A 26925-nucleotide genomic window follows, 5' to 3' on the forward strand; every position below is an offset into this window, starting at 1 on the left:
GGTATTTGCATGCAGTACAACCTACTGTAAATAAAAGATTCAAATTCCCTCTTAAGCTGTGCTATAAGACCAATATTTTCATATTTTTCTATTTTAATAAGTAAGTAAATACTAGTAGATACTATGAAACAGATTTGGGGAAACATTTTTTAAATGCCATTTTTAATCCTGTAATTTCCCAGTTTAATGATTATGGAAAGCTTTTATTTCTTGGTTTAGGAATTTCAGGATTTAGATTACATATTTAGCATATTATCCCAGTGGTATATGCTGGTTATGACTTCTGAGCTCTCCCTTATGTTATATGGCTAAGAGATAGGGCATATAAAGAAAAATCTGTAATTCTTCTTCTCTTAGAAAAATAGAGCTCACAAAAAGGGACAATTTATAACTCATTTTATAATAAGGATTTGAAACTGTGTACAACTGTGATACATATGTTTTTACCATTATATGTAACTTGGAACAGTCAAGCTTATTAAGCTATTTTATAATACCTCAAGCATAAAGGTTTTAGCCATGTTCCTAAGATTGTGTAATTCCTGTAGGTAGCCTCACATATAATAGTCATGTTATGTAGCTCCTTGCAACACAAGGAACTTCATAACTTTCAGTGCTGATCATCCGTAACACATTTCTTTAATCTGTCCTGTGCTTTTAGTAATTTCCTAGAGAAGCACTGCTGCTTAAAAATTTCCCAGTACTTGGACTATTTCCTTCATAAATTAAACTTGTATTTAGTTCTTTCTATGATGAATTTCATTGAAAGTGCTCTAATTGTAAAGAGTTATCAGATGTATGCATGACAGTATAAGGTACTGCTGTAAAAATTGTCCATACATTGGCTGTGTATTTGCTACATTAATTTTCTATTGCTTATGGCCATCATAATTTTGATTATATCAAAATATTGGACAGATGCGTCTATGCAAAGGCAGCCGCAGATGGAAGATACTTCGAACGAAATACTCATAGAACAGAAAACAGAAAGAGATACCCTTCCTAAAAAATACAGGTAAGTAGAACAGAAGGATATAGGAAGAAGATATAGGAAGCTATTCTTTATAGCAATAGTGATACAGGTTTTTAGGAGGTTAGCATATAGGAAACTATTGTTTATATCAATAGTAATACAGGTTGTTAGAAGGTTAGCATACAGGAGAATGCAAATAAAACTACGTGGTTTTCATTCAGATTTTGCAGATGCATCATCCATATTGGCTTCAGTTACATCCAGTAAGTGTTTACTTCAAGGAGGAACTTCAGGGTTGAGCTAACACATACTAATCAGTTCCTGTGCACACAGCAGGCATTGAAATAAGGTAGTGAACATACAAAAGGTATGGAAAAATACCTAAGCAGAAATTAGGAAGTGGAGGTACTGGGTAATTAGATTACTTTTGCAGCATCATGGAGAAAAGCAGTAGCAACTCAGAAATTACTTTTAGTGTCCTGCCTCTGGGTTTTTTTCTTTAGCACCTCTAGATGGGCAATGTTCAACCAACAGCCTGCAAGGGCCATTTAGAGCAATGGCTTGAAGCATACTTGCAGCCATTCCTTTTTTTGTGAGGACACTTCAAATGTGAGCTGGGAGTGCTCACCTCGATGTGAACATGGACTATGTGAATTGTTGGCACCCTGCTGCTAGCTCTCACAAGGCCTTTTTTTAATTCTTTCTAAGAGGGACTACCTGAATGCTAGTCATACAGTGAGTGCTCAGCTAACAAGTTAGCAGGTGTTCAAGGATGCTTCTAGGCCATCTGATGAGGATGTCTATGTATTATTTGTGTGAGCAGTGTTAGTCATGCAAGTTTAGTCAAGTAAAAGCAACAGCATACAGCTTTCAGGTATTTCCATGGCAAAACTTATAAGCTGGTTGTGTGGAGAGACTGAAACATTTCTGTCACAGACCATTTCGCTAGCTATAAAATGTAAGGTATGTAGATTACACAGATAATTAAAAAAAAAGAAAGGGTTTTGTGTGAAGAGAAGTTAGGGTTCCAAACCATCCTTGTGAATGAACTAGTGAGTGAATTAAGAAACCAGAACAGTAAAATTAATATCTACACAAACTTAACTGTCTTCTAATATTGAGAATGAAACTCTGTTCCAGAGTGAAGTGGTAAGTATTTCTGGGTATTGCAGATACCCTGCAGCTAGTGCAACAGCTGTCCATGAACAGTAATGAGCTACATGCCCAATTACATTGCATTTCCTTTTCATTACTTACATGGTGAACATTTTATTTTAAACTAATTAGCATATAAGCTTTTGTCACATGATACATCAGTGCATCATGTGACAAAAAAAGGAGGCATCATCACATTTTCCATCTTTCTGGTGTTCAGTTAGTTGGCCCAGGGAGAGATACTACTGACACTTTTCCATTTCTGTCTCTTCCTTTGAAGATAGTGAGATGTGTCTCTCACCAAAGAAAAATGAGCAAAAAAAAAAGCATCATATTTGTTAATGGCTGTAAGTTACTTTGCCTTTGTCATTTTAGTTAAACTATCTTTGCCTTTTCAGTTGCAGCTCCTCATATTCCTGTATAGCAGTAGCAGCAAAACTTCCCTGAAGCAACATTGCTAGAAAAGTGTGTAGATTTTCACTGGCCTGTGTAGGAATCCGTAGGTGTCAAGGCCTACTCATATCAGTGATTAACCATATGCTGATTTGTTGATTGTATCATGGATTCTAAACACATGTAATAGCAAGCAATACTGGAGTACAGACACTGCTACCGTCACGCTGTAATTTGGTTGTCCTTGTTCTGCACCAGCTAGTTGTGCTGTACTACTGTCATGATGCCCTCAACACACTGTCTCTTCTGAGACTGGGGGGGTGTTACTTGCATGGCACCTCTGCTATGGGTGGAGTTTGAAGTACACCATGCTGCTGTTCATGTTCCCACACCTTGTTGTACTCTCCTGTCTTCCCAACATGGTGCCAGAGTGGAAGTGCAATCACTTGTCCCCATGAGGGGGAGTTAGGAGAAAGAAGTATTATGCTGGGCGGGTGGCTCATGTGCCAAAGGAAGCGGGTGGAATAAAGAATTGCCTTCCATCAGGAAGGAGGTGAAGTCCCCCAGGGAAGGAATCTCACAGGGAGACCAGCTCAGCTAGGGAGCAGGGTCTGATGGAGGGAGAGACATTCCCAAACTAACATACATCTTTAACTGCTCTGTCTTCTTTTCTTAATGGTCATGTAGTAATATTAAAATTGTGGCTTCATAAAATGTTTCATTATGTACACCATAAAAAAATTCTGATAGTATCATCCTTCAGTAGCTCGTTCTGACCTCATTTTAAAAGGCTCCAAATTAGAGCTGCAAAGGCATTGAATTCAATGAACTGTTGTGATTTGTGGTGATAAAAGAGCAGCCAGTGATATAATAACAGACCCATTTTAGGCCCTATGAATTTAGGGTGGTGTGGGAGGGCAAGGCTATTACTGAAGTTTTGTGCTTTGCATCCTCCTTCTAGACAGGATTCTGCAGTTTATTGGGCGTCAGCCTGGGATTTGAACTATAAAATTCATATGTGATAAAAAGATTGTTCAAATTTTAGATGTTGGCAGAGTCCTTTGAAACAGTGCTGTTCTTCTTTATTTTGTGTTTACAGTAACTCTGATGTCCTTACTCTTACTTTTATAATTTTCTGTAGGTCTTCAGTGGAATCTTTTAAAAAAGGAGCACTGAGGAAACAATCAGATAACCTTGCTTCTAGGCAAAACCAGGAAGAATTCGTCCAGAAATCACAAAATTACAGAAAAACAAAGCAAGTGTTCAGTGCATCATGTTCAGAGAAGCAAATCGCAAACTTAGTTTCCCATGCAAATGATAAAAGACAAAGTTTAACTGCTGATGAAATTGTGTGTCCTGAGGTAGTTGCATTTAATATGGGGCTTGGTGCCAGCATGCCTAGTGGAAACAGAGTAGAAGCACCTCTCTTTTTAGAAAATAGATTTCCAGCTCAGGAAAGCAGCCGACATCCACACAGCTTCTTGGATGAGACAGGAGCAAATAAAGAAGCAATTACAAGGAAAGAGGCTTCTGATCATGCTTTGGCATCTGAAAACAGTGTAAGAGAATATCCCTTTGACAACATGTCAAAGCTGACAAATGCTGTAGAAGTGGTGACATTGCCTTCAGAACATACTGTTTCCACTGCTAAAGTGAAGTGTTCACAGCAAAAAGACATTGATTGTGTACCCTTTGCAGAACAAGGAAACAAGTCTTTAACCCCCACTTCAGTGACCAATGCATTAAATATTGTAGGACCCCGAGGCACTGTTGTCAATAGCAATGTCTGTCAGCCAGGCAGTGACTGCCAGCAGGTTCTTACAGATGAGAACCTACACAGATATGTATATAAGAAAGAAGCTTTCCAGCAGCAGCAGCAGCAAGTAATTTTGTCAACATCTACAAAGAACTTCCCTAATACTCTGCAGCAAGCGATCCCTCAGAGTAGTGAGAACTCATGTAATGCTGGCTCAGCGCTTACAAATCTTATACCAAAAACAGATTATCCAGTAAACTTTGGTGAGAAATCTTCCCAGAGCAATAGTAATCAAGAATGTGAACAGAAACAAGTGAGGTGTGGAAGAAAAAATAGGAAACCCCTTCAATTGATAGATCTACTTGAATTGGGAAGGGTTGAGCCAGGGGAAGATGTTTTAGAATTCAAACTGAAGGTAATTGTTGAGATAGAATAATGTTAATGTTAGCATATAATAAAACCACCCACTAAAATGGTGAAACAACAGTTCTTATGGTTTAATCTGCATCTTCAGCACTTAATATTGAAAATTCTTGTTCATTGGTTACAGATACACTTTCATGAGTTTTGAGGGAAAATGCTATAGAATATATCTTCTGTTGGCCCATAATTTTAACACCCAAAACACTGCATATGTAAAATTTGTGTTTAACTGCATTCTCAGTTTGTTAACATTTCTAATTGCTAGAACCAGTGTGGAATTGTTGGTTGCTCTACATTGTGTAATACCTGACTTTCATATTGGAAGGAGCAAGAATGTTGAGGTTTTTACAACTTAATGTGATTCTTAGAAGCAACTATCAAAGTCCCTCAAATAAAGAAATATGACATCAAGGATTTCATAGTGCTGTGGTAGAGATGAATATATGCAAAACTACTTGCTTACATGCCAGCTGGTTCTATAGTTTACAGTCTGGTATAAGCATATTTGCACCAAAAAAAAATAAATATCCAAAACAAGCTCCTTTTTTTCATACAAAAGTGTCCCTGTGCCTCCAAATACAGAGCGGATTTGCAAGGCAGCTGCTGGGGAAGTGGCTTAGTATTGAGCAAGCGATGGAATTACTGACTGAATTCCCAGCTTCTAGATAGTTAAATTCCAGGGCAACATAATTATGAATTAATTAATGACTAAAGCATGAAAAGTTCTTTTCAACCAACTCACCAGGTACATTTAACGTAGATAAGGCTCCTTTTTCTGTACCTATGTGTCCTTGGGAGTACTTTTCTGCTGAGAGTGGCTATTTCCTGTGGCTTTGTGTTTCGTAACATAAGGCAGCATGAGTAAGTCACGAGCCTCTGCATTGGGCCATGTCATAGGTGTATATACACATGCTTCTTTTCTTTAAAGGACATGTAATATTCCTCTGAACCTGAAGAATTCATTATACTTTCTGTCATTTCTCAAGACTGGTATCTGTGATACTAGTTTGATGCCTGTGGATCTTAAGGAACACTGTATTGGAATGTTGACATTTGGAGTGTAAAGAAGACAGGGATTTTTACTAGAATGAAAATGACACTAATTTAAGTTTTGGAAGACAGTGCTATAGATACTGAAGTTTAGAAGCCAGTGTCTGTTGTGTTGCAAAAAGGAGATGATCAGTAGTTTCCTTCTTTATCATTATAGAAACGTATTTGCTAACAACATACAACTTAAGGTGAGCTTTGGGCAGGCAGAATGCACATGTTGAACACTGTAGACCTGAGCTATGAAGCTGTGAACTGGATTGAGTGTTCATCAAAATATACAAATATTTTTTGTATATTTAATCACCTTGACTCAGATTCTGATAGGTTCTCCAAGCCGGTGGGTATCGTAGGAGGCAGTTCAATATTTGCTGGTGGATCATTCTCTTATTCTGATTGTTTAACCTCCTGCATGCTAAGCAACCTTACTAAGTTCCAACATAGTATATCAACAGCTAATTTTTGCATTATTTAGCTCATTAGCCTAACAAGACCAGTATAACAAAACCATAGTTTACTGAATTATAAACAACAGTAAGCTGTGCTTTTGGAGGTGCATATATGTTTGCAGAACTGGGCTGTATTAGCATTATCAAACAGGCAGTAACAGTAAGTTCTTTTATACTTAATTTTGCATAAGATAAGGCTGTCAGGTTCTTCCTTAAGCATGCAAGTGATGTCCCTTAACACCAGTGAAGTTTTTATGCAAATATATTCCATCTTTGAATTATTGCTGGAATTCCACTGTGACATGCACTTGTTCCACACATAGAAGGCAGATTGCATTTGAGTAACAGTTTCTTGTTGCGCAGACTTGCCTCCTGTGAGTTCTTGAGTTCAGTGTTGCTAATTAATTTATTCACAGCCTTGGCATGTGTAAGAAGAACTAAGATGCAAATACAGCTCAAAACACACATAGGGAGATTTGTCCTCTGACAGTGGGGTCTGTGTGGTCAAAACATCATTTTTTATGCCACAGTTTGTGATAGTGGCATTAAATTCTTTAACTTTTTTCAGAGAAAAACAGAATTGGCTGCAACTTTTCAGCTATATTGCTCTTCAGCATTTTTTCATGTTTTAAGGATGCTAATTCACATTTGTTAATTTATGAGTTGAAAATTATTTCTTAATATTTCTTTTTTAGGAATTTAGCCTTAAAGCCACGCTCTTAAACAATGGCAAGATCAGAACCAGTGAGAGAAAAATACTACAGAATCCAGTTCAGTGGGTTAAAGACCTGCTAGGAAGTGATATTTCTGTGACACGAAAGTATGTGTGGAATAAGGTAGGCCTGATTTTACTCCCCAAAATAGCAATAATAAATGGCAATTACAAATTTCACTTATCTGGCTCTCCTTACTATTCTTAAAGCAAAAGAGGGTACAAGCCTATATTTTGAAAAGTCTTCTTGTTCTGAATGAATAAGCATCAAAGAAAGAGCTACATAGCTGTAGTTGTACAGTGATGAACTAGTCATGAGTGTTGAGAGAATGTGGAATGCCCACTCAGTAACCTATCAGTGCTTTGAAAGAGTAAAGATGATTAAGAGACTGACAGAAAGAGCTGGAAGGTAGTTAGAATAAAAAGGAGAAAGCTTACTGAAATGTCAGGGTGTCAGGGACAAATGTTGCAAAAATACTGGCAGTGTTTAGAGGGCTTTGCAGATGGGTTGTATTAGGCTTTTTTTCATTTAGAATTCAAATTAGCGGAATTCCTGCCTGAGTCTTGACAGACACAGATTAGACTGTTAAGTGCATAAACTTAGTTTTGTAAGAAAAGTGAAATTTTTACCTAGCAGAAAAAACACTACTTAAAATGACCAGTTACATATTTAGATTTGTTTGTACAGGTTACATACCTAGGGACACAGTTGTCAAAATTTCTTGTTGAAGAAGTACCAGTTTCTAGCGATTTGGAATTACCATCACAAGAAAGAGAGCGTTTGGGTATGTACCACTTAAAATCTAATACTCAACGTGACAGGAAGCAGCAGAAAGTTATTGCTAAAGAGCTTAAATTCCAAAATTTCTCTATTGCTTTCTCATTTTTTTTCTGAGCTACATGCTTATCACAGATCTTAGGCTTGAAATATAAATAGTGCCAGAACTTAGACTCTATAAAGAAGTTTCTTTTCTTCCATGAATTGGTTGTGCGAAGAGAGCAATTACTAATGACTTGGTTGCTATGTAAAAAATATTTATCTAGCATTTTACATTAAAAATATTCAATATATAGTGGAGGTTTTAATAAGCTAATTTAATGATTTTTTGTTTTGTTGGAAACTCAGATAAGCCCAAGCAGCAGTAATAACTAGGGGGATATTCTACTGTCTAAAAATAAGCAGTCATAAGAAACAGAGTGCATTGATATTGTTACTGAAAATCATAACCAAGAAAACTCTTCAAAACAAATGATAGTTTAGAAAGCCGATGTTGGTTTATTGCAGCGCTGAGTGCATGAGGGATCTTTCCTCCTAACATGCACACCATGTTACTCGAGAGTACACATTATACACAGTACAGTACAGTACAGTACTTGCATATTCATAGTACATTACATATTCATTTTCATTCAGCAAAGGATTGGTTACAAGTTTCTCACTTCTAATGCAAATTAGTACACATCCTCAGATAGCAGTACTGAAGTTTTTTACTAACTAGGTACACATGCTCCCCAAGCAGGGTTTTGCCTTCTTGCAGAGAGAGTGGGTGGGGAGTTGGGGGTGCTATTTGAGTTGGAGGTCACCATCTACCATTACCACAGTTACCTTTGTCCTGCTTTAAACTAATGTTCTGTGGGTTGCAACACCTTATCAGCTTGTCTTCTCTTGCCACCAGAACTTTCTCACTTGGAAGCTTCTTTCTGCATAATTTAGATAACGGTGTTCTTTTCCCCATCTGTTCTTTGTTTCCCAAGGCTGACTCACTTGATTAGAAGTCCTTTCATTCATCAATTTTGACAACTTGAGAGGGTGGGTCAGCTTGACCTAAACCTTGTGCACATGCTTGTTTAACATATAGTTAATCACTAAATCAGAGTTCGATAATTTGGGAATTTAGGCAGCTATTCTCCCCTTTGGGACTTATTTTTTTATATATCCATATATCAAATAAGTCCCACCCTCTCTGAATTTCTCTCAATTGCAGCAGTACAACACTTCACCATACATTGTAAAATAACATAAGAGCATACAAATATAACAATCATGAGTACCATATTACAATTAACTTCTTAATCCATGGGTGTAAGTCAGGAAAGCAGGATGTTAGCCAATTCTAAACTTTTGAAATCCATAAGAGGTGTAATCTTTTTAAATCTTATGCAAGATTTTAGTATGTATCCAAATCTCTTGTAAGTTGCTAGTTCTCCCACTTTGATTCACATACACACAACAATTAGTATTAATAATAATACAAACCCAGCCTTGAGGTGCCAATGTTGTATCTAATGCCATTCAAGCTATTTCTGAAATTTCTTCATGCAAAGCCTTTATGGCATCTGCAGTGTCACTGGCTATTTCTTCCATTACTGCAGATATATTTATCATTGCATTTTCTAATTCAGCAACCCCTGACCAAGGAATAACCCACCTAGCAAAAGAATGGAATCCAGTGGGTCTTTCTGTAAGGGGTTTTTTGACTCCACGTGTATCTCTGCAGGTAAGTTCTTAACCAGAGATTATTATCCTATTTCTCAACTCTAGTCATATTGGGAAAAATCACATCCCTTGTACAAGTACCTGACCTTCTTGATGGTAAAGCTTGTCATGCTACACTGCCACGTATCCAGTGCTACTCGGTCCCCAATGGAACATTATGGTACTTACTCATAGTTGATTCTGACGGGTTCATCAGTTGCATTGACCAATCACAATGTGGGTAGTGCCCCACAAATACCTGGGTTCCATAAATGGGTACATACCCAACAATTAATTTTATTGCCTATCTGTATGGTTTTCTGGATCATTATGAAGTTTTGAGTCTGTGGGTTTCTCCTGATCCCACTGAATTTGAGAATTTGTCATACCACATAACAGGCAAAATCTTACACGTCTATAAAACATATTTGAACAAGTATGTACAAAGAAATCATATTAACAAACTCAAACCTCCCTGTATACAATCCATTTCTATATAGGATCTTATTTCAGTCCAAGAACAATTCATTAAAATCTCTTTGAGTTTTTGTTTCAGAGGAGCTGCTGCTTCTGATTTCCACTTTTCTTCAGGACTCCTTTTAATCCTGGTGTAATGGATCCAAGAATCAATTCCTTTAAGTTTTACTGCAGTATTAGTTATCGCTAGTACTAAATATGGTCCTTTCCATGGCTCCTTCAAAGGCTTATCCTTCCAAGTTCAAAGATACACTTGATCTCCAGGGTTGGAAAGGGTGCACCAGCACATCCAGTGATACAGGTGCTCTCTGTTGAATATACATGTACAATGATGGAAGAGTCTTTCCCAAAGACAATATATATTCAATTAACACCCAATCACCAGAAATATGCATTTGGTCTTCCTTTCCTGTTAAATTTACAGCACAAGGTCTTCCATATAATACTTCAAGTGGGCTCACCTTTTCTTCACTTTTGGGGTGATTCTGATTCTCATTAAAGCAAAAGGTAAAACGTCTATTGATGTTTAAATTAGTTTCTTGACACAGTTTAGCCAATTGTTTCTTTAAAGATCTATTAATCCTTTCTACTTCCCCACTAGACTGGGGTCTCCAAGGTGTATGTAAATCCCATTTTATTCCTCTCTAGCTCGGTTGGTTTGGCACAGGATCACATGCAGTGATCTTTCCTCAGAGGGATTCTATTCCTTATACTTCCTCCTATTCTTTGTCCTCTTCCACACCCTTGGTCTCACAGGAAACCTATTCCCTGAGATGAGGTTTGGGCTTGGGTAAATGCAGCTGCCAGAACTGCAGCATTTTGTTACTTTTTCTTTACTTTCTCATTCTGTTTCTCTCTTGTGTTTGGTTGTTTTAGTTTGGTTTTTTTTTTTTTTTTTTTTTTTTAATTCCTCTCTGTTACTATAAACCATATAAGCAATTTCTATCAACTGAAATATTGACGTTCCAGACATGCCATCTGCTTTTTGCAACTTTCTTCTTGTATCTGGAGCTGACTACCCCACAAACAAAGTAGTAAAAGTCATTTATCCTCTCATTCTGTTCCTGAGCTTTCTCCAACACCATTCTTTTTCCTTGGGCAAAAATCTCACCCTATTATCAACAACACTATGCTGAAACCATCAGTTGCACATCCTCTTCTTCATTCTTCACTTTCAGATACCTTTTCACAGTACTGCAAGCAGAACAACACTGACAATTTCTTTTTATCTTCCATCATCATCATCTATACTACTTTAGAAAATATCATCAATTTCTATTTCTTTCTTCTTTCGTGATCATTTCTCAAGACAAAAAAACCCAAATCCACATATGGGACTTCATTTTCCTTCTCATCTACAAAACACTAAATCAGAGTTCAATAGTTCAGAAGTTTAGGCAACAACATGACAAAATGACATTGAACAATTTTTTCAGAACTGCCTGGCAGACTTGAGAACTTCAACCTAATTTTGATAAGTAATGTGTTCCCAGGAAAACACAAGTCCCCTTGACAGCCAGTCGCACTTGGAGTCCGAAAAGCTTTTGTGATTGGTTCTGTTAATTTGATGAGACAACTGCCCCTCGTGTGAACTGAAATACAGGCTTAGTCTGTTCTTAACATAGTGAAAGTAAATTAAAAGATAGTAATTGAAAATAACTACTTTGATATTCAGACTACCATGTTCTACTGGTATTTGCTTCAGGCTAAGAGCATCCAGATCACAAGTTTACATTGCCCTGCTTCAGTAACTTAAGTTTATACCAAGTGTAAGTGACTTAAAAATTGATTTAATATGACTTTTTAATAGACTTTTGACTATTTCACTAGTTCTTGTGAATTATTCCTCTCACGGAAAAATTATGATAAACATTGTACATTCTAAAGAGAAAAATCCATTTATTCAAAAATACTCTTGAAAAACCCAAATCAGTCTGAATATCAGTAAATGTTTTTTTTCCCCCTGTTTTTCACAAATAGCCCAGGGTAATCTGGGAAAGAGTATTTAAGGAAGTCTTTTGTCACATGTAATTGGAAGATCACAGTAATGCCTGACTGTTAGCCCTAGGTGAGAAATTGAGTGAGGGAAAGCCAAAGTGTTCTCAGTCTTGGTTTTATTTCAAGTACTATATGGCCAGATATATGGTAGGAAAATAAATAGTGCCTTAAATTGTTCCATAAGAGAGTTAATCTGCACAGTTGTATTGTGAGAACAGTAGTGGGCACTGGGCAGTTCCCAAACGGTTTCCAGGCCCTCTTCAGGAGTTAGCTTGTTCCAATGGCTGTTCCCAGTGGGCACATTGCTTGCAGCTTGCCTGCTCAAAAGCACAGGAAATTTTCCTTTTGTGTGTGTGATGGATGAGACCCTGTGTGGATGAGAGCTATTCTGTGCTGCTTGCCTGGGGACATTCCTAGGCACTCTTTTATCTTTCTAATATACTTACACGTGTGTATTTTACAGTAGAAGTTAATCCTGCATTTGCTTACTGTATTAATGAATTTAATTTTTTTCTGTGCATCCCAGAGCATCATTAAAAAAGACAACTGGGTCCTGATAATCTGAGCATTTTTGGAGGAGAATGGTGTTTTATTAAATACCCCTTGCCCACATGCCGTCCAGCTTCCCATATCTTAGTTCAGTGTTTATTGAGCTACTGTATAAAGAGGATGGGGAGGTGGGAAGAAAATGATACAGGTAGTGGCTGTATCTAGCCATCTTTTAACAGAAAGAAGCAGCTACCACTGACCTTTTATAGAGCCCAATTTGGGAAGCATGTCCTAAGAACCTCTACCAAATCAAAGTCCCTAGGCAAAACAGGTGAAGGAATTGCTGTTCTGTGGCTGACTGCGTAAGAAATTTCCCAGCTTTTCAGCTTGGTTGAGATTAAGATATTTCAAGATTTGTATAGTAGCAGATTTTTAGGTACCTGAGGAATGTTAATGCAAAAAACTTGAAGAGTCCATAAAGTAAAGCAGTCCCAGACCAATGCAGGTATTTAACAGAAGCTTTAATTAAAAAAGAAAAAGAAGATTTTGGAATTAGTCATCTAAATCCTAACTAATTTTCAGTTCATGTCCCTTCATGTCTTCTTTGAGTCTGAGCCTTTAGTCTCTTCCAGGATCATGTTAGCAGAAAGCAGAAATTACTGTATTCAAGTCTGAATGAGAACTGAACATTAAGAAAATAAACAGTACTTTTAGGCTATCCGTATATAAGAAAGCATAAGAAACAGTGATTATATGGCTTGGAATTTATTCCTCTGTGCTTTCTGATACATGTAACGATGATGTAATATTTGCTAAAAATGACCAAGAATAACAAGGACTCAGAAGCAGATGTCATCTGAAGAGCAGATGTCTGCTGAAGAGCAGATGTAGGTGTCAGATACTTCATATTGAAATTCCAGCAAAGTGGCCTTAAAATAAAGCATATCCAGTTGTTACAGTAAGCCTGGTATGTACATTCATTTTGCAGACTGCTATTTCAGGAGGTGGTCTTTGGAAAACAGCATGACTAGTGCAGTTCTTGTGCTCTGGCAATTCCTTACTGCCTTTAATAACCATTAGCCACCTCTAAAGATTAGAACAACTCTTGCTTATCTTTAGTTCATAAAAGATCCCAAAGCTGTGTGGAATAAGAGAGTGTTTTCGATGGAATCCAGATGATTTCTTCATGGCTGGACCATGGGAGCTGTTTCAGAAGGCTTATGTTAGCATTACTTCAAGTATCTAGCATAAAATGGGTGGCTGAGCTCAATAAGGTTGGATGAAAGCCAATGATAATCGTTTTGCTGTGATTGTATGTGTTACTGTGTTTGTGTTTCCCTTGAGATAAGCAGTGAAACACACATATATTTAGAAGGCTACTTTTAAAGTTAAATTTGCGTGGCATCTAATATGATTTTGACAAGGAAGACATATATTTTTGATAAAAGGGAATGTCTCAATCATCTTACAGCAGCTACGGCTGGGCAAGTAAAGGAGCAAAGTCTGGCTTTATAAGTGTTAGGTGGTGTAAGGCTAATTGAAAATTTCAGCGTTTACCTTCAACAAAAATAAAAAACCTAACTGCTTTATGCATAAAATCATTAAAGCACCAGTGTTAAATGATATTGTTTTTCTTAGAAAAAAGTTGTCTTGATCTTTCTATACTCTCAGGAAATAATTTTACCACAAGGGACCCCAGCAACCATAACCAGCACCATCAGAGTCCTGGTCCTGTCTCCATTGCGCAGCATCTTGGGAGCTTTGATCTGAGCCACATACAACCAAAAACTCCATCCTTGCCACAAACAGAAGTTGTGAAAACATTGCCATGTGCTGAAAGAGGAGCAGATGTTACCAAGGGATTTAAGAGTAAGATTTTTTTGAACTGCCTAAAAACCTAATGATTGGTGCAAGGGCTATACAAGAGATACAAAAGGGAAAAAAAAGTAGGTGGTATGGAATTGACTTGTGTGTGAGAGGGAAAGAGTCCTGGGGGAAAGTGGTGACTCTGCTGATGGGTTGGATTGGTCTAAATGACCCAATAATGGAAGTTTTTCAGAGCTCATTATGTTCAGCTGTCCTGTATCCAAATTAGAAACATTTTGTTATTTTGATATAGTTAACAAAGTAACTCCATATAATGTTAAGTACTAGGTTAAGTATCTCCACAAAATGACAGCATAGACAAATGGCTTCTGGATTTAGCTGGAGAAATACGATACAAAAGCATTGCTGAATAATCTCATGTAATCTAATTTAAAAGGAAAAGCAGAAATGTTCCTGAAGATGCTCTGATCTCTGTGGAGCTGACTGAGCCTGTAACTTTGTGTTTTCAATATTACATTTTTATGTTGATTGCACATTAGACTTTATGCATAATATTCATACAATAGTATTGATACTAGTTCTGCTTAACAAGATAATGGTCTTGTAGCATGTATGGTCCTTGCCACTCTATTTGAGTGCTCAATCCTGTGTAGGAACTGTTACAGCAAGAGTGTTTGTAGCAAAGGTAACCACTAACAGAGAGTGGGGGTTATGCAAAATTAAAGATTCATAGTAGAATAAAAATTAATAAATTGGAAATTTACAGAAATGTTCCGTATTTACATTTTTGCTTATACCTACTACAATTACTCTGCTAACTGAAGGAAGAAACTACTTAACATGCAGTATAACTTTTAGAAAGATTTAAGCACCAGACCAGTTTCCACATCTAGCTTATAGAACCCAAATCATTTGCATTCAGTTCTGTGCAGAAGCTTTTTGGTTTTCATAGTCTGACCAAAAGTATTTTTGAAAGCAAACTGTGAAAAGCAAGTTCCTAGTTAAGAATGAAATTCCTTTAAAAACAAGTGTCTCAGCATGAGTATTTAATTGGGTCTCTTAAATGGAGCTTTAGAAGTGCCCTGAGAAGCCCCATAGCCCATAAATGGATTTGGTCTATTTGTTGGCCCTCTATTTGCCCTCTACGTTTCCAAAGAACCAGTCAGATACATGATGCCACTGCTGCTTTACTTCATGGTAAATAAATTCTTAATGTAAAGTTCATCTATATAAGTTGGCTTTTAACTAGTTTACTTTCTGGGCTTCACTAGTCCTAGAAAATGATGGAAGGGTAGTTAATTCAGTTTTCTTGCTAGTCAGTCTTATCATGTCTTGTGCACGAGTCCAAAGTTGCAATGCTGAAACTGCTGATTTGGCAGGAGAATATTTAAACCCAAATTAATTGCTCCAGTAGAACCAAACAAAGCTATTAAGTATTTCAGTACCTCATAGGGAGGTGTAAAATTGAGCAACTAGTAAATGTCACATGTATGTATTTGCAGGAAGCTTCCATTAGACTTTAAATTGTAGACTCCTCCAAAGAGGGGTCACTGTGTATCTTTGAACCAGTTGAAGGTATTACTTTGGTATTAGTCCAAACAACAAATCTAGCCTATTGTAGTGTATTTTTCCTGCAATACGTTTAAAGCTCCATGTAGTTGTAATGCAAAGAAATTATCTTCAAAGTTTTCAATATGTTTGCAATATATTTTGTGCTGCATAGTACTCCAGTTCAGAGCCCCAGATTCTGCTTAGGCTCAGATGATTTATGTCAGAAACCTTTTCAGCGGAAAACTCTACTATTCTTATCTTCATGTTTTTAGAGGAAAGCTGGAAAAGGTGATGAATATAATTTAGTAATAGAAAAATCAAGATGTAAACTGAGAACCCCAAGTTTATATTTTTGGTGTTGTTTGTTTTTAACAAAATGGCATGACTTAAAGGAGCTTGATTCTGGGTATTTGAATTTTTTGGATTGTGTATTTTTTAAGCAGTGACTCATCATCACCATCAATAATGATGATAATAATATGGAAGAGGAGAAGCACTTGGAAGTGTTTAAAAAAAAAAGCAAACAAACCACAAAAAAATCCAACTCCAAAACCAAAATCCTAGCATCTAATACATGTGTTTTCCAATTTACCTATAGCAGAATATTCACCAACTATACGATGTTCCCATTATATGACTGTAGATGACAGGGAGATGAACTGTGTATTCTTTGTATTTTGTACTTTGGAAGCAGAGTGAGATTGTAGACAAAACATCTATCCTAATGTTTTTCCATTTCAGAGAGATGTCAAGGTGCAGATATTAAACTGTTTTCTCCTCTTTAAGGCTTGCAGACAAAATATTAGAAAGTATTTACCAATACTTTACAATTCTAGGCATTTGCTTTAGGTACATACTTTACAAAGAAGCACATAGTTCTTGTAGAAGAATTTACAAAGGTGTATTTTCCAGTAACTTTGCATACCATGACTGAAATGTAGGCTTCTTCCATCTGCACGCTCTTCCTTTCCAAAATTCTCAACCTGCTCTTATTTGTCAGTAAGACAGAAGATAGAATGTTGCATGACTGACTCAGAGCTGAACTATGTGGCCAGAAAGACCCCCAAACCCTCACTTTTTATGAGGCAAAAAAGGGGGGGTAGAAAGAAAAAGAAAGAAAAAAAAAAAAAAAAAGAGGCAAAAAAAAAAGGAAAAAGCAGTGGCTTTCAAGGGCTACATGCCATGGAAGCTGATTCTAAGAATTTAATGTCTGCATTTCTTACCTGTCCATCAGGTTTTTCTGAAACTGGCAAATCACTTCAAAAGTAACTAGGGGATGGTGTGATTGCACAGAACCATAGACTAACGTAGGTTAGGTGGGGCCTCTGGAGGTCTTTAGTCCAACCCCCTGTTTGAAGTAGGACTAGCTTCCAAGTTAGATAGGTGGCTCACTGCCTTGTCCAGTTAAATTATGAATATCTTTGAGGATGGACAATCCACAACATGTCTGTACAGCATATTTGGGTGCTTAACCATGCTCATGGTGAATTTTTTTCCCCATTTATCTAGTGGAAATCTTGCTTATTAAAACTTGCAACCATTGACTTTTTGTTGCATACAGAAACCTTGTTTCCTTAACAAGCCTGGCTAAAAGTAACTAAACTGATTTCTTGTCAAGAGTTTTAAATACTGCCTTTCTGGCTTTTTTACTTTGCAAAACAAGTCATAAAAGAAATCTGTTGATAACTGACCCATCCTCTTAATTCATCAGCCACACTGTCACATTTTCATCTGCTTGGGTGGTCCCATGGAGACTGAGAGAAGACTAAGACAAACAGAACTGTTGTAGGTAATTTTCCTAGAACACATCTATCTTTTCTTATCGTACTTATGAAAGCAGTAAACGAAAGGCAATGTGATGAACAGCAAGCTTGAAGAGGCAGCGCATTCAGCTACTGCTTTGCCTGAAACAGAGAAGACAGACCTTTGTGACACCACAGTCTGGTAATGTCAAATGAAAGCATTTGGGAGAGTAGCTGATGATCTTACCTGGCGAGCACTGAGATTATATCACTCTTAAATCTTATTTTTTTCCAGGAGTGACTTTTAACAAAGTTGGGACAAAGCTTCTAAACAAAACAATTCAATCTTAAATCATCACATAATAATAGCCTAGGAGAAGGCTCTAGAAGTTGTCCTGAGGCTGTACATAAAGCCCACTGAATGAATCACAGCTCCTGTAGATTTTGCCAGTGCATGAAGAACATGAGCTATTGCTTCTTCCGTCAAATAGCTGTTCTGACCTGAGCTGAAACTTGGTTTATACTGTGTCTTCTGCTTCCTCCAGTCTGCATCTCAGTGTGCTGTAAACTGCAATAATTGTGAAGTGCTCTGTTTTTAATTACCCAGCGTTGCCCCTGGGACTGCTTCTTATCCACTATCTTGACATGTTAAATTCAGGTTTTCCAAAATGGTTAGAAATACTTTTAGAGAGCCAAGTTTTTTCCTTCCAAATGGGTATAAAAGTGAATGATTATATAGTTAAGTATACAATAATAACTCAAAAGAATAAGTTTTAAAAGAAAGAAACATATGGTAGGAACCTACTCCCTGCTAGTCATACCAAGAAATAGCCTCCTGTGAATAGTTTTAAATCAATCTTAGAGCCTTTTAATAAAGGCTACTAGTGTATGCATTCGTTGTTGTTGAACTCGAACTCGGTAATTTGATATTTAGAGTGATTGACTCAATTGAGAAATTGAAAGGCCATCTGGACAGCTGTATAAAAATACTTGTGTGAGGAAAATGGAATCAGCCACTATGTTTTGTTTTAAATGTACTTATATTTTATTTCTTTATAAATTCAGTCTTGAACATAGATTGTTTTATGGTAGGCTGTATACATTTGGCAGTTGGTATTTGCATATATTTCAATCGTACTTCTCTCACCTTTTGAGGAAAAAGCCATGTTACAGTTATACTAAAGAAGGTAAGAGCCGCTGAGATTGAAGTTGTTCTCATTTCCCTGGTAGGTTATTGTAACATTGATGGATTTATGTAATAGATTGGAGGTTTTGAGTTCCCCATATTGCTAAATAAAACACTTAACAATATCTTAATACACCAATCCAAGAACCCCAAAGAATAATAAATCAGAATGTATCCTGTCGTATGAAGTATTTGTTACTAACAGGCCTACACCCAATATATCTAGGAGAGGAGAAAAACCAGTTACTATAAGATTATGATGTAGGCAAAAGTTTTAATGGGGAATAATATGTTGTTATTTATACCACTTATCTAGGCAATGCTTGCAGGAAAGCTATAAAGTATTATTAATATCGTATATTTTTAAGATGTTTAGAAACAGAAAGATTTGCTATTAATTGTATATCTCAAAAAAGTGTAACATCTTCAGGTCTGTGTTGTAAGAACGATACTTTCAGCCCCGTTAAATGTAAAATAAAGAATTCCAGCATAAATCTTGAAACTGATGCTTTAGAATAAAAAATATGAATTCTTGGTCTTTAATCATACCTGCAAGTCCTTTTTCCATGGAGATTGTAACAGAGTGTAGCAAGGAAGGCCACTGTGAATAAATGCTTTCAAGGAAGAATGAGTCAAGATACCTACTTCCCCACCCCCAGCTTTCTGACATTGTTTTTGCCAGTCTCACTGGAGAACAAAAAGAAAGAATGAACTTCCGAGGAATACTAATCTTTATTGAGTGGAGGAAGAAATATTAGTTTCGCAAATCTAACATTTTCTCTAGAAGCAACAGAATAGAATAATGAATTGTGAAAGAATTAAGTTCCACATTATTGCTATACAAAATCTAGTTATACACAAATGATGAACTGAACCAATGGATGATCCATGGTGTCTGATACGTGAAGGAAAGAACTATAGGCTAAGGTACTGTCAGGTGTTCTAAGTGCTTCTGGCACTATTATAGCTGTGCTATGAAGTATCTGGTCATTGTAGTCCATTAGGTAGCTTCCAAACTGAAACGATTTATTTATTTCATAAGATGTTATAAATAACCTTCGATTTTTTTCAAGGGGTCATAACTACCAATGCAAAAAATGCAACATGCATAATTTAGGATCACTTGATGTATTAATTCTTGGGGGAAAAGTACTTTCAAAATGAAGATGGGGGTGGGCACAGAGAATCACAAAGCAATCAGCCAAAATCCCTGCTGGCCTGTATCTTTTAGGGGATGGACACCTTAACTTCAGTTGTCTGACTGGCATGGTATGTCTGATGGTTAGCAAAAGATCACTCCTTTCTGACTGATTTGTAAAGGTAGAGATCTTAGACTTCAGCATTCACAGGAGGAAAATATAATTAAGATCTAGATCATGTGAAGTGAGTTAAGAACTGGGGAGACCTGGAGAAAAGCAAAGGCATTTTGAGGGGGGAAAAAAAATTAAAATAAATTACCAGGAAAGCATTTTTATTTTGTAAGAGAAAGATCTAGTCTTACAATGATAATCTGTCCACAGATATCACTTTTTCCAAGATGCCAGGTGTTGATCAGCTGAAATAAAAGTTGTTTTCAAAATTACCTCTGTCATGGGCAGAGCTAATGTGCCTCAGTTCAGTTAGGAGCTTTTAAAGCATCAGAATATCAAAATCATTGTTTATATGAGGCACTGGGTGTCATTTCCAAGGCCTTACTTGGTCTGAATGGACACTACCTATTGGGATTCCTGGATTGTGACTGGTCTTCTCTGCTTCTAGGTTCTTGAGAGAAGTGTGGATAAGGTCCAAGAAACTTGAAAGCTCTCAAGACATATTTTTATTTTAAATACTCTCTTGTGGCACTCTAGATCAAATGCTGTCACCTTTAAGTGTTGCTTTTAGACTTTTCTTTGCTTACACATCTGTAGTTCATGGCTAGATGACCTGCACTAAGCCAGGTCCATTTGAGTGAGAAGAATAAACTTATATTTATAAAGAAGAATAAATCTGTGACTGTGCCACAGATTCTGCAGATCAGATGTGTTAATAATCATTATGTGTTTTACAGAAGTATTGAAACTGTATTTACTGATACCTGTAAGTTGACTCAAATGCATTGCTCAGACTGCAAGAGCATTTTATATCCTTTTACAGATAATTTACACAAGTAATATAAAATGCTTAACCATATCTCTGGGTAGTCCCAGCACTTTTCTTGTTCGGGAAAAATAAGGAGAATATTGGTGGGATAGACATTTTTCAGAACTGATCTTTCAGGGTCTGTTTTAATGATCAGAAAGTGGTGACTCTGCACAGAAGTTGCAATCTTTGGTGACTAACCTTTATACAACTGGAGATTCTGGTCTGACATTTTAATAGTTGCACCATTAAGGGGAATCCTCCTTAAACACAGTTTTCAGGTTCTTAGCAGCCAGAGACAAGGTCTTGTAAAGCTGTAATAAAATGGAAACACAGGTTGAAACACATTTAGAATGGCTTCAAAACTGTAAGGCTAAAGTAGGTGCCAACAGAGACAGAAAAGCTATTGGCGAGCAGGATGGGAAAAGTACCAAGAGATGACGTGTTTTCCCCAGATTTAGGGGGAAAATGTTTGATCTGATATTGATACTGATTGATACTTTGTCTTGTAATTCATGAAGATGGCAGAAAATCGAGAGCTCCTAACAGGACAGCAAAGGCTGGAAAGCAGAAAAAGATGCTGCTTGTGTGTCTCACCTTATTAAGCTTTCTTCTGTACCAGAGGCACTAAGATGAGTTTTGGATAGCTGTATGGGAGCCTTTCTGCCCAGCTTACAGCCCATAAGCTGTCAGTCTTTTGGAAGGGCATGACAGTTAACAGACAGCAAAAGGGAGAAAGGAAACATCAAAGTGGGTATTGAAAGATTAAAAATAATAGTAAGCAAAGGGTGATAGAAAAGGGAAAAAGAACTGAGAAAGAAAAATGGAAATGGGAAGGACATTAGTTGGCTGTGTCAGAATATGGGGGAAGAAACACAAGGACTAAATGTTCAAATACTGATCCATCCCTACTGGGGGGAAAAATGATTGTCTGTGGATGTAGAAACTTCAATGTCAAACACTGATGTCAAAACTGAGGAAGACAGCTGTGGGATGTATAAATTACTGTGCTTTTGCTAACTGTTGACTGTTACCTAAAGTTACTGAAAAGCAAAGATTAGAGAGAATAGAGATTTTAAATAGTCACTCAGGTAAAGTTGTATTTATGGTCGAATGCTAGTATTTCATCTACAAAATCTTAATCCAAGAGGTAAAACATTAATTTGACTCAAAGCAAACAACAAAGAAAACTGTCAACTGCTGAAAAAAGTTATTTCAATAGATTTATTTGGTCATGTCTTTATTGCACTTTCAAATTTGAGTTGAGAATTTTTAGTAAATAAGTTAGAATATTGCAGTGAGGGTGCTGAGAGGAGCATTTACAAAGAAAGGAAGGTCTTTTCTCCAATTATGATCTCTCAAAATGGGATGTTAAATGAACTTCAGGCTTTGTCAAGAAATTTTGCTGTATTTGCATACAAAATGTGGACATTTCAGAATGAAAAAGTTTTTTTCAACAAATCAAAACAGGTTGAAGTCATGCCTGTGATGTCACTGTAGATGCAGTATTAATTACAATATTTCAGCTCAATTTCTGCCAGTTTATTTTATTAAAAAAATTACCATACTGACATTTAAGATAATTTTTACTTGAAAGTGTCCTTAAAACTATTTTGTGACTTCCCATACAAGCATTCCTGTTTAAGCCTTTTGAAACATCACTTCTAGGTAAGTCTGTAAGCTGACTTTTGGCGTGACTGACTACTGCTTTGTAGTCGTGTGAGGAGCATTGTGATGTAGTTTCTTTGGTGGGACTGTATTCAGCCTGCCCATCTCTGCTGTACTCCAAGACACTTAAGTATACTCTAAACATCAGATCATGCTTTTTGTTCCATTATGCACCGTGTTATGGCACAAGCATACTGAAGATGCACTGAGGGTGTAAGACACCGAATGCAGTTGTGTTCTCACTGGTCAGTTTTGCTGCGGGTGTGATGGGTGTAGAGCAACATACATCCTTACGCACAAGACTCTGTATTTGCATTTATGAACAAGACCTGTTGCTTCTAATAGCAATTTCACACTTCACTGCTTTGGGTGGTGAGCTCCTGGAAATCAGGAAATGGCAGGGAAACCCTCACTGAAACATGGAATTAAAAGGTGTAATACCCACAAGATACACTGATTGTTTTAGCATTGGGACCTACCGATGTTGTCAGTTCAGTGAATATGTTTTGAATTTGGGGATCAGTGTAGGTGACACAACTGGAAAACTGTGGTAATGGAGAAAGGGAAATTCTTGGGGTGGCACGTGGTAGCCCAGAAGTAAGTGCAAGCTAAATGACTAACTGGGGTCACCTCAAGCATGTTTCCTCTGCATTTTGGCAAGTATTTATCGTGACTGATCTAATCATCCTGAAATGCCTATCCTGTTTTGCTTCTTAAGACATTTGAACAGTATCTGAATGCTGGTTTTTTGTTGGTGGCTTGTCTGTTGGGTTTTTTTTGTTTATGTTTTAAACAGAGGCCATGCCTACTTCCATGACAGCCCTCCCTCTCTTGATAACACCTGCTACCGGTGACAGTTCTGCCCTCACTGGCAGTTTCTGTGTTGGGCTGGCTGTGGCAGCTCAGCAGCTCTGGTATTTTGTGCAAGGGAGCTGAAGGGAGAAAGTGCAGACAAAAGTTGAACAGAAGTGAGGAACTCTGAAAACTACAGTTCCAAGTGTTTTTGGAGTCTGTACGATTATGGAGAAAATTACTTGTAACATTTCTTACTGCTGGATCTTGACAGTGTTACTTTGTTACTGATTTTAACAGTGAAAACTGAAATTTCAGCTTATCTTGCACTGAGGTACAGAAGTGCCTTAAGTTTATGCACTGCAATAATTGCTTCAGTCCAGCAGAAAATTAAATACTGGAAATGCCTATTGTTCAGTCCTGGAATTTCTTGTAGACAGGTGTATGCCTCCCTTTTTATATAGTCCTTTCAGGACTGTAGGAAGGGCATTCCCTGTTGAGAGGGATTCCTTAATTTTGGGAAGTACACTAAACTTACACCTTTGTGGATGTAATACGTGAAATTCAAGCAATGCTTTACAACTGCATTTTCCTGCGGTATAGTTGGAAATGGTCGGGACAGTTGATTTCTCACCCTGAGTATTACAAAGTGCCGTACCACCCTTGTCTCCCTGAAGTCTGACTGCAAATGAGAGATACCAATAAGATGGCTGAGGTGTTGTGCTACAAGATTCCTAGGACACATTACAGATTCCTAGGGATTGCTAACACTTAATTGGTTCTAATGAGCTGTGAACAGCACTGTACATAATAGTGTCAGTGATTGCTTTCCATCACCCTGACACACACTCTGTAATCATTTTCAACAGGCTCTTCTGTCCAGTTCAACTCAGTGGAAGGTCTGTCACATGTTCTTCAGTTCCGTGAGATAGTAATGGTACGTAAAGAGGAGTTTCTACCATGCTCTGTAATGGAAAAGCACTGGAATTTCTACAAAGGATGTGAAGATTTTGGATTCTAAAGACTTCCTGAGTGCTAACATTTTTTTCTTTATAATCGTTTAAAAGTAAACATGTGAGCTTCTAGAACCAAGGGCTTTGTTACTGTCATTTTGATAAGTCATTTGCCCAGCACTTGAAATGGACTGCAAGACTGAGCAGATGAGGAACAGGGTAGTACTTCGTAGCAGGTGAAGTTAACTGTCAATATTGAATTTTGTGCTGTAAGATTAAGAAATGGGGAAGTAGATGAGGGCTGTTACACATTGGTGCTCATTGTGAATTATATTCTAGGTTAATAACATTGTATGAAATTCCACTGATTTCCGTGGCTGCCCATGCTTGATGGGGCTGCACAGAACGAGGTGGGTATCAACACTGATAGTCACTTCCCACCCCTAACCTGGAACTGCTCTGCCTGAGCATGTGCTGTCAGAAAGGCTGCACGTTTGTGTAGTAAAATAAGCTGTTAGGTGAAAAATCAAGATGGGCAGCTTTGAAAATCACCAGCAGCTTTGCTTTATGTGCTGTGGATATATACAAACATTTGAGAAGGGGGCAGGTGCTGGGAGAGGTTAAAAGAGGGAATTTTGTCATTGGAAGTGCTCGGGGGAAATTTCATTCATGTTCCAGCCAAGTCTTTCTGATGGGCAGAAAATGTGCTGGCATATGGCAGGAAATACAGTTAGCCTGTCGGCAGAACACAAATTTTTCCATCTAACAACATCTTAGATATTCACCCCGATCTCTGGACAATTTCTGTTTGTTTTAATTTTACAATGTGTGAATCTGCCTCGGTAGCATATTTAGAACACATCTGACTGTCACTCAGTCATATCTGTATTCAAATGGCATTCTCACTCTTTCATTTTCTGGATTAGAAGAAGAGATGAAATAAATAATAGCATGTGCTACTCCTGACTGCAGCAAATGGGATGAGAAATACATCCTGTTGATACGTAACGGCCTCAGCTAGCTGTTTGGAGTGCAAAGAGCTGTTCTGCAGAGATCTGATTAGTGTCTTAAATGGAAGTTGTTCTGTGGAGGAGAGTGGGGTCTGATGTGCAGAGAGCTAATGCTGTGCCCCAGTATGCATGAGCGATCACAGCCTGATGGGCTGTACAGATAAAGAAATACAACTACCTGGAAATCAAAAAAGTTAAAAGCTACTGAGCGACAGGTATTTTGTAAAGGTTGCTTTCCCACACAGGAAGACAGCAGCGTGGTCTCACAAGCTGCAGCAGCAGAACAAACCTGAAGGCCTATTTGTTTAAAGGAAATGTTCATTCAAACACTACACTTTGACAAGTGAAAGCCTTTTGGTTGTTAAAATGACTACTGAGTTACTTACATGTTTGACATTTTTTTCTTTGTTACAAGATGTCTAATAAAGTTAATGTATAAAAACTGGGAAGATTTGACAGTGCTTCTAGTCCATTTTGTTAATATGATTACATGGCCTAAGGCAATCCTAAGAAACAGTGACAAAAATCTGATTGATTCAAGCTGGGCAAAGAGGTAAAAGTGCCAAGCGTTACTTGAAAACCACTGTCTCTTACTGACGGTATATGTAAAAATAAACTACCACATTTTTTTTTTTCAATGTTTATATTGTATAGAAGAATCTTGAGAAAGGTGTTAGCTTGACAACGTATGTTTTAGTATGACTAACAAATGGAGGATTCTGCTTCCCAAACCTTAGAAATGAAATTTCCCTGTTCTTCCTACTGGAATCTTTGTCTTAAAGATCCATAAAGAGATGGCAAAAAGCTATACTATATACAGTATATATATAGCTACATACAAAGCAGGGTGTTCTGCTTTCTCTGTTTAAATTTATGCTCTCGAATTGTACTTTTGCATGAAAACATAAGCCATTATCACAGCTATCAGGGATCCTAATTGCAGCACAGTAATAAACCTTCTGCTCACAAGCTGCAAACAGCAACAGTTGGCCCTCCCAACCCCTCCTGCTTCTTTTGTGGTGCAGTTCTTTTATTTAGTAAACCGCTTCTCAACTCCTAGGCTGTGAGTTGGAACATATTTTGTGTGGTGCAGGCTAAAGTAAAAAGGACATAAAATGCAAAGAATACAAAACCCCTGGCATTCTGCCTGCTGTTAATATTCAGATGGGGTATCAGAGGAGAAAGAGATAATGCAGAGAACAAAAGCCACGAATTTAGATTAATATTTCCACAGACTTATTTATTTATTTATTGGTGAGGTGGAGTTAAAAAAAAATCAGTGGGAAGATTAATACCAGTGAGGAAGAATGTGAGGCACAAAAAAAAGAGTGAGTGTGAGCAGAAAGATAAGCAGCTGGGAGACAGACAAGACAACACAAAGATCCATAGATTTTAATGCCAGCAGGGACCAACATGATAAGCTGACCTTCTGAATTACACAGGTCAGAGGTTATGCAAAGGTGTAAGAAAGGGAGACAGGGGAAAGAGAGAAAAAAAAGAAAGGCAAAGATGCGGATAGAGCTAAATTCACTCTAGGCAGAGGATCAGCACAAAACATTGCACTTTCTTGCCATACAAAGCTGAGCTATAACTAGCAAGAGCAGTTAAAGCAAGAGAAACATGGGAACGAAGGCCAGCTTTGGGAAGGCGTTTAAAGTACTGTAAGGCACAAACACATCTTGGATTTTTGGTGGTGGAAGTGCGGCTAAGGGGGGTGGGGGGGTGGTGGC

The 26925-nt window shown here is 37.5% G+C and overlaps 1 protein-coding gene across 11 annotated transcripts in view; it reads left to right on the plus strand.

Annotated features, from left to right (window-relative positions):
• The window catches only part of ANKRD31 (ankyrin repeat domain 31), a 75650-nt gene extending 50006 nt beyond the window's left edge, over positions 1–25644 (plus strand). For 7 of the 11 annotated variants that reach the window (XM_080373308.1, XM_080373312.1, XM_080373314.1 and 4 more), the window contains 6 exons: positions 919–1015; positions 3663–4692; positions 6892–7032; positions 7597–7693; positions 14020–14217; positions 24102–25644. In XM_080373308.1, the coding sequence (XP_080229434.1) occupies positions 919–1015; positions 3663–4692; positions 6892–7032; positions 7597–7693; positions 14020–14217; positions 24102–24253 (1715 nt within the window). In that variant the 3' untranslated portion in view covers positions 24254–25644. The other 4 variants (XR_013925138.1, XM_080373309.1, XR_013925139.1 and 1 more) reach the window with 4 other exon arrangements.
• Positions 25645–26925: the final 1281 nt, after the last annotated feature.

The sequence above is a fragment of the Falco punctatus genome, assembly GCF_963210335.1.
Source record: "Falco punctatus genome assembly, chromosome: Z".
NCBI lineage: Eukaryota > Metazoa > Chordata > Aves > Falconiformes > Falconidae > Falco > Falco punctatus.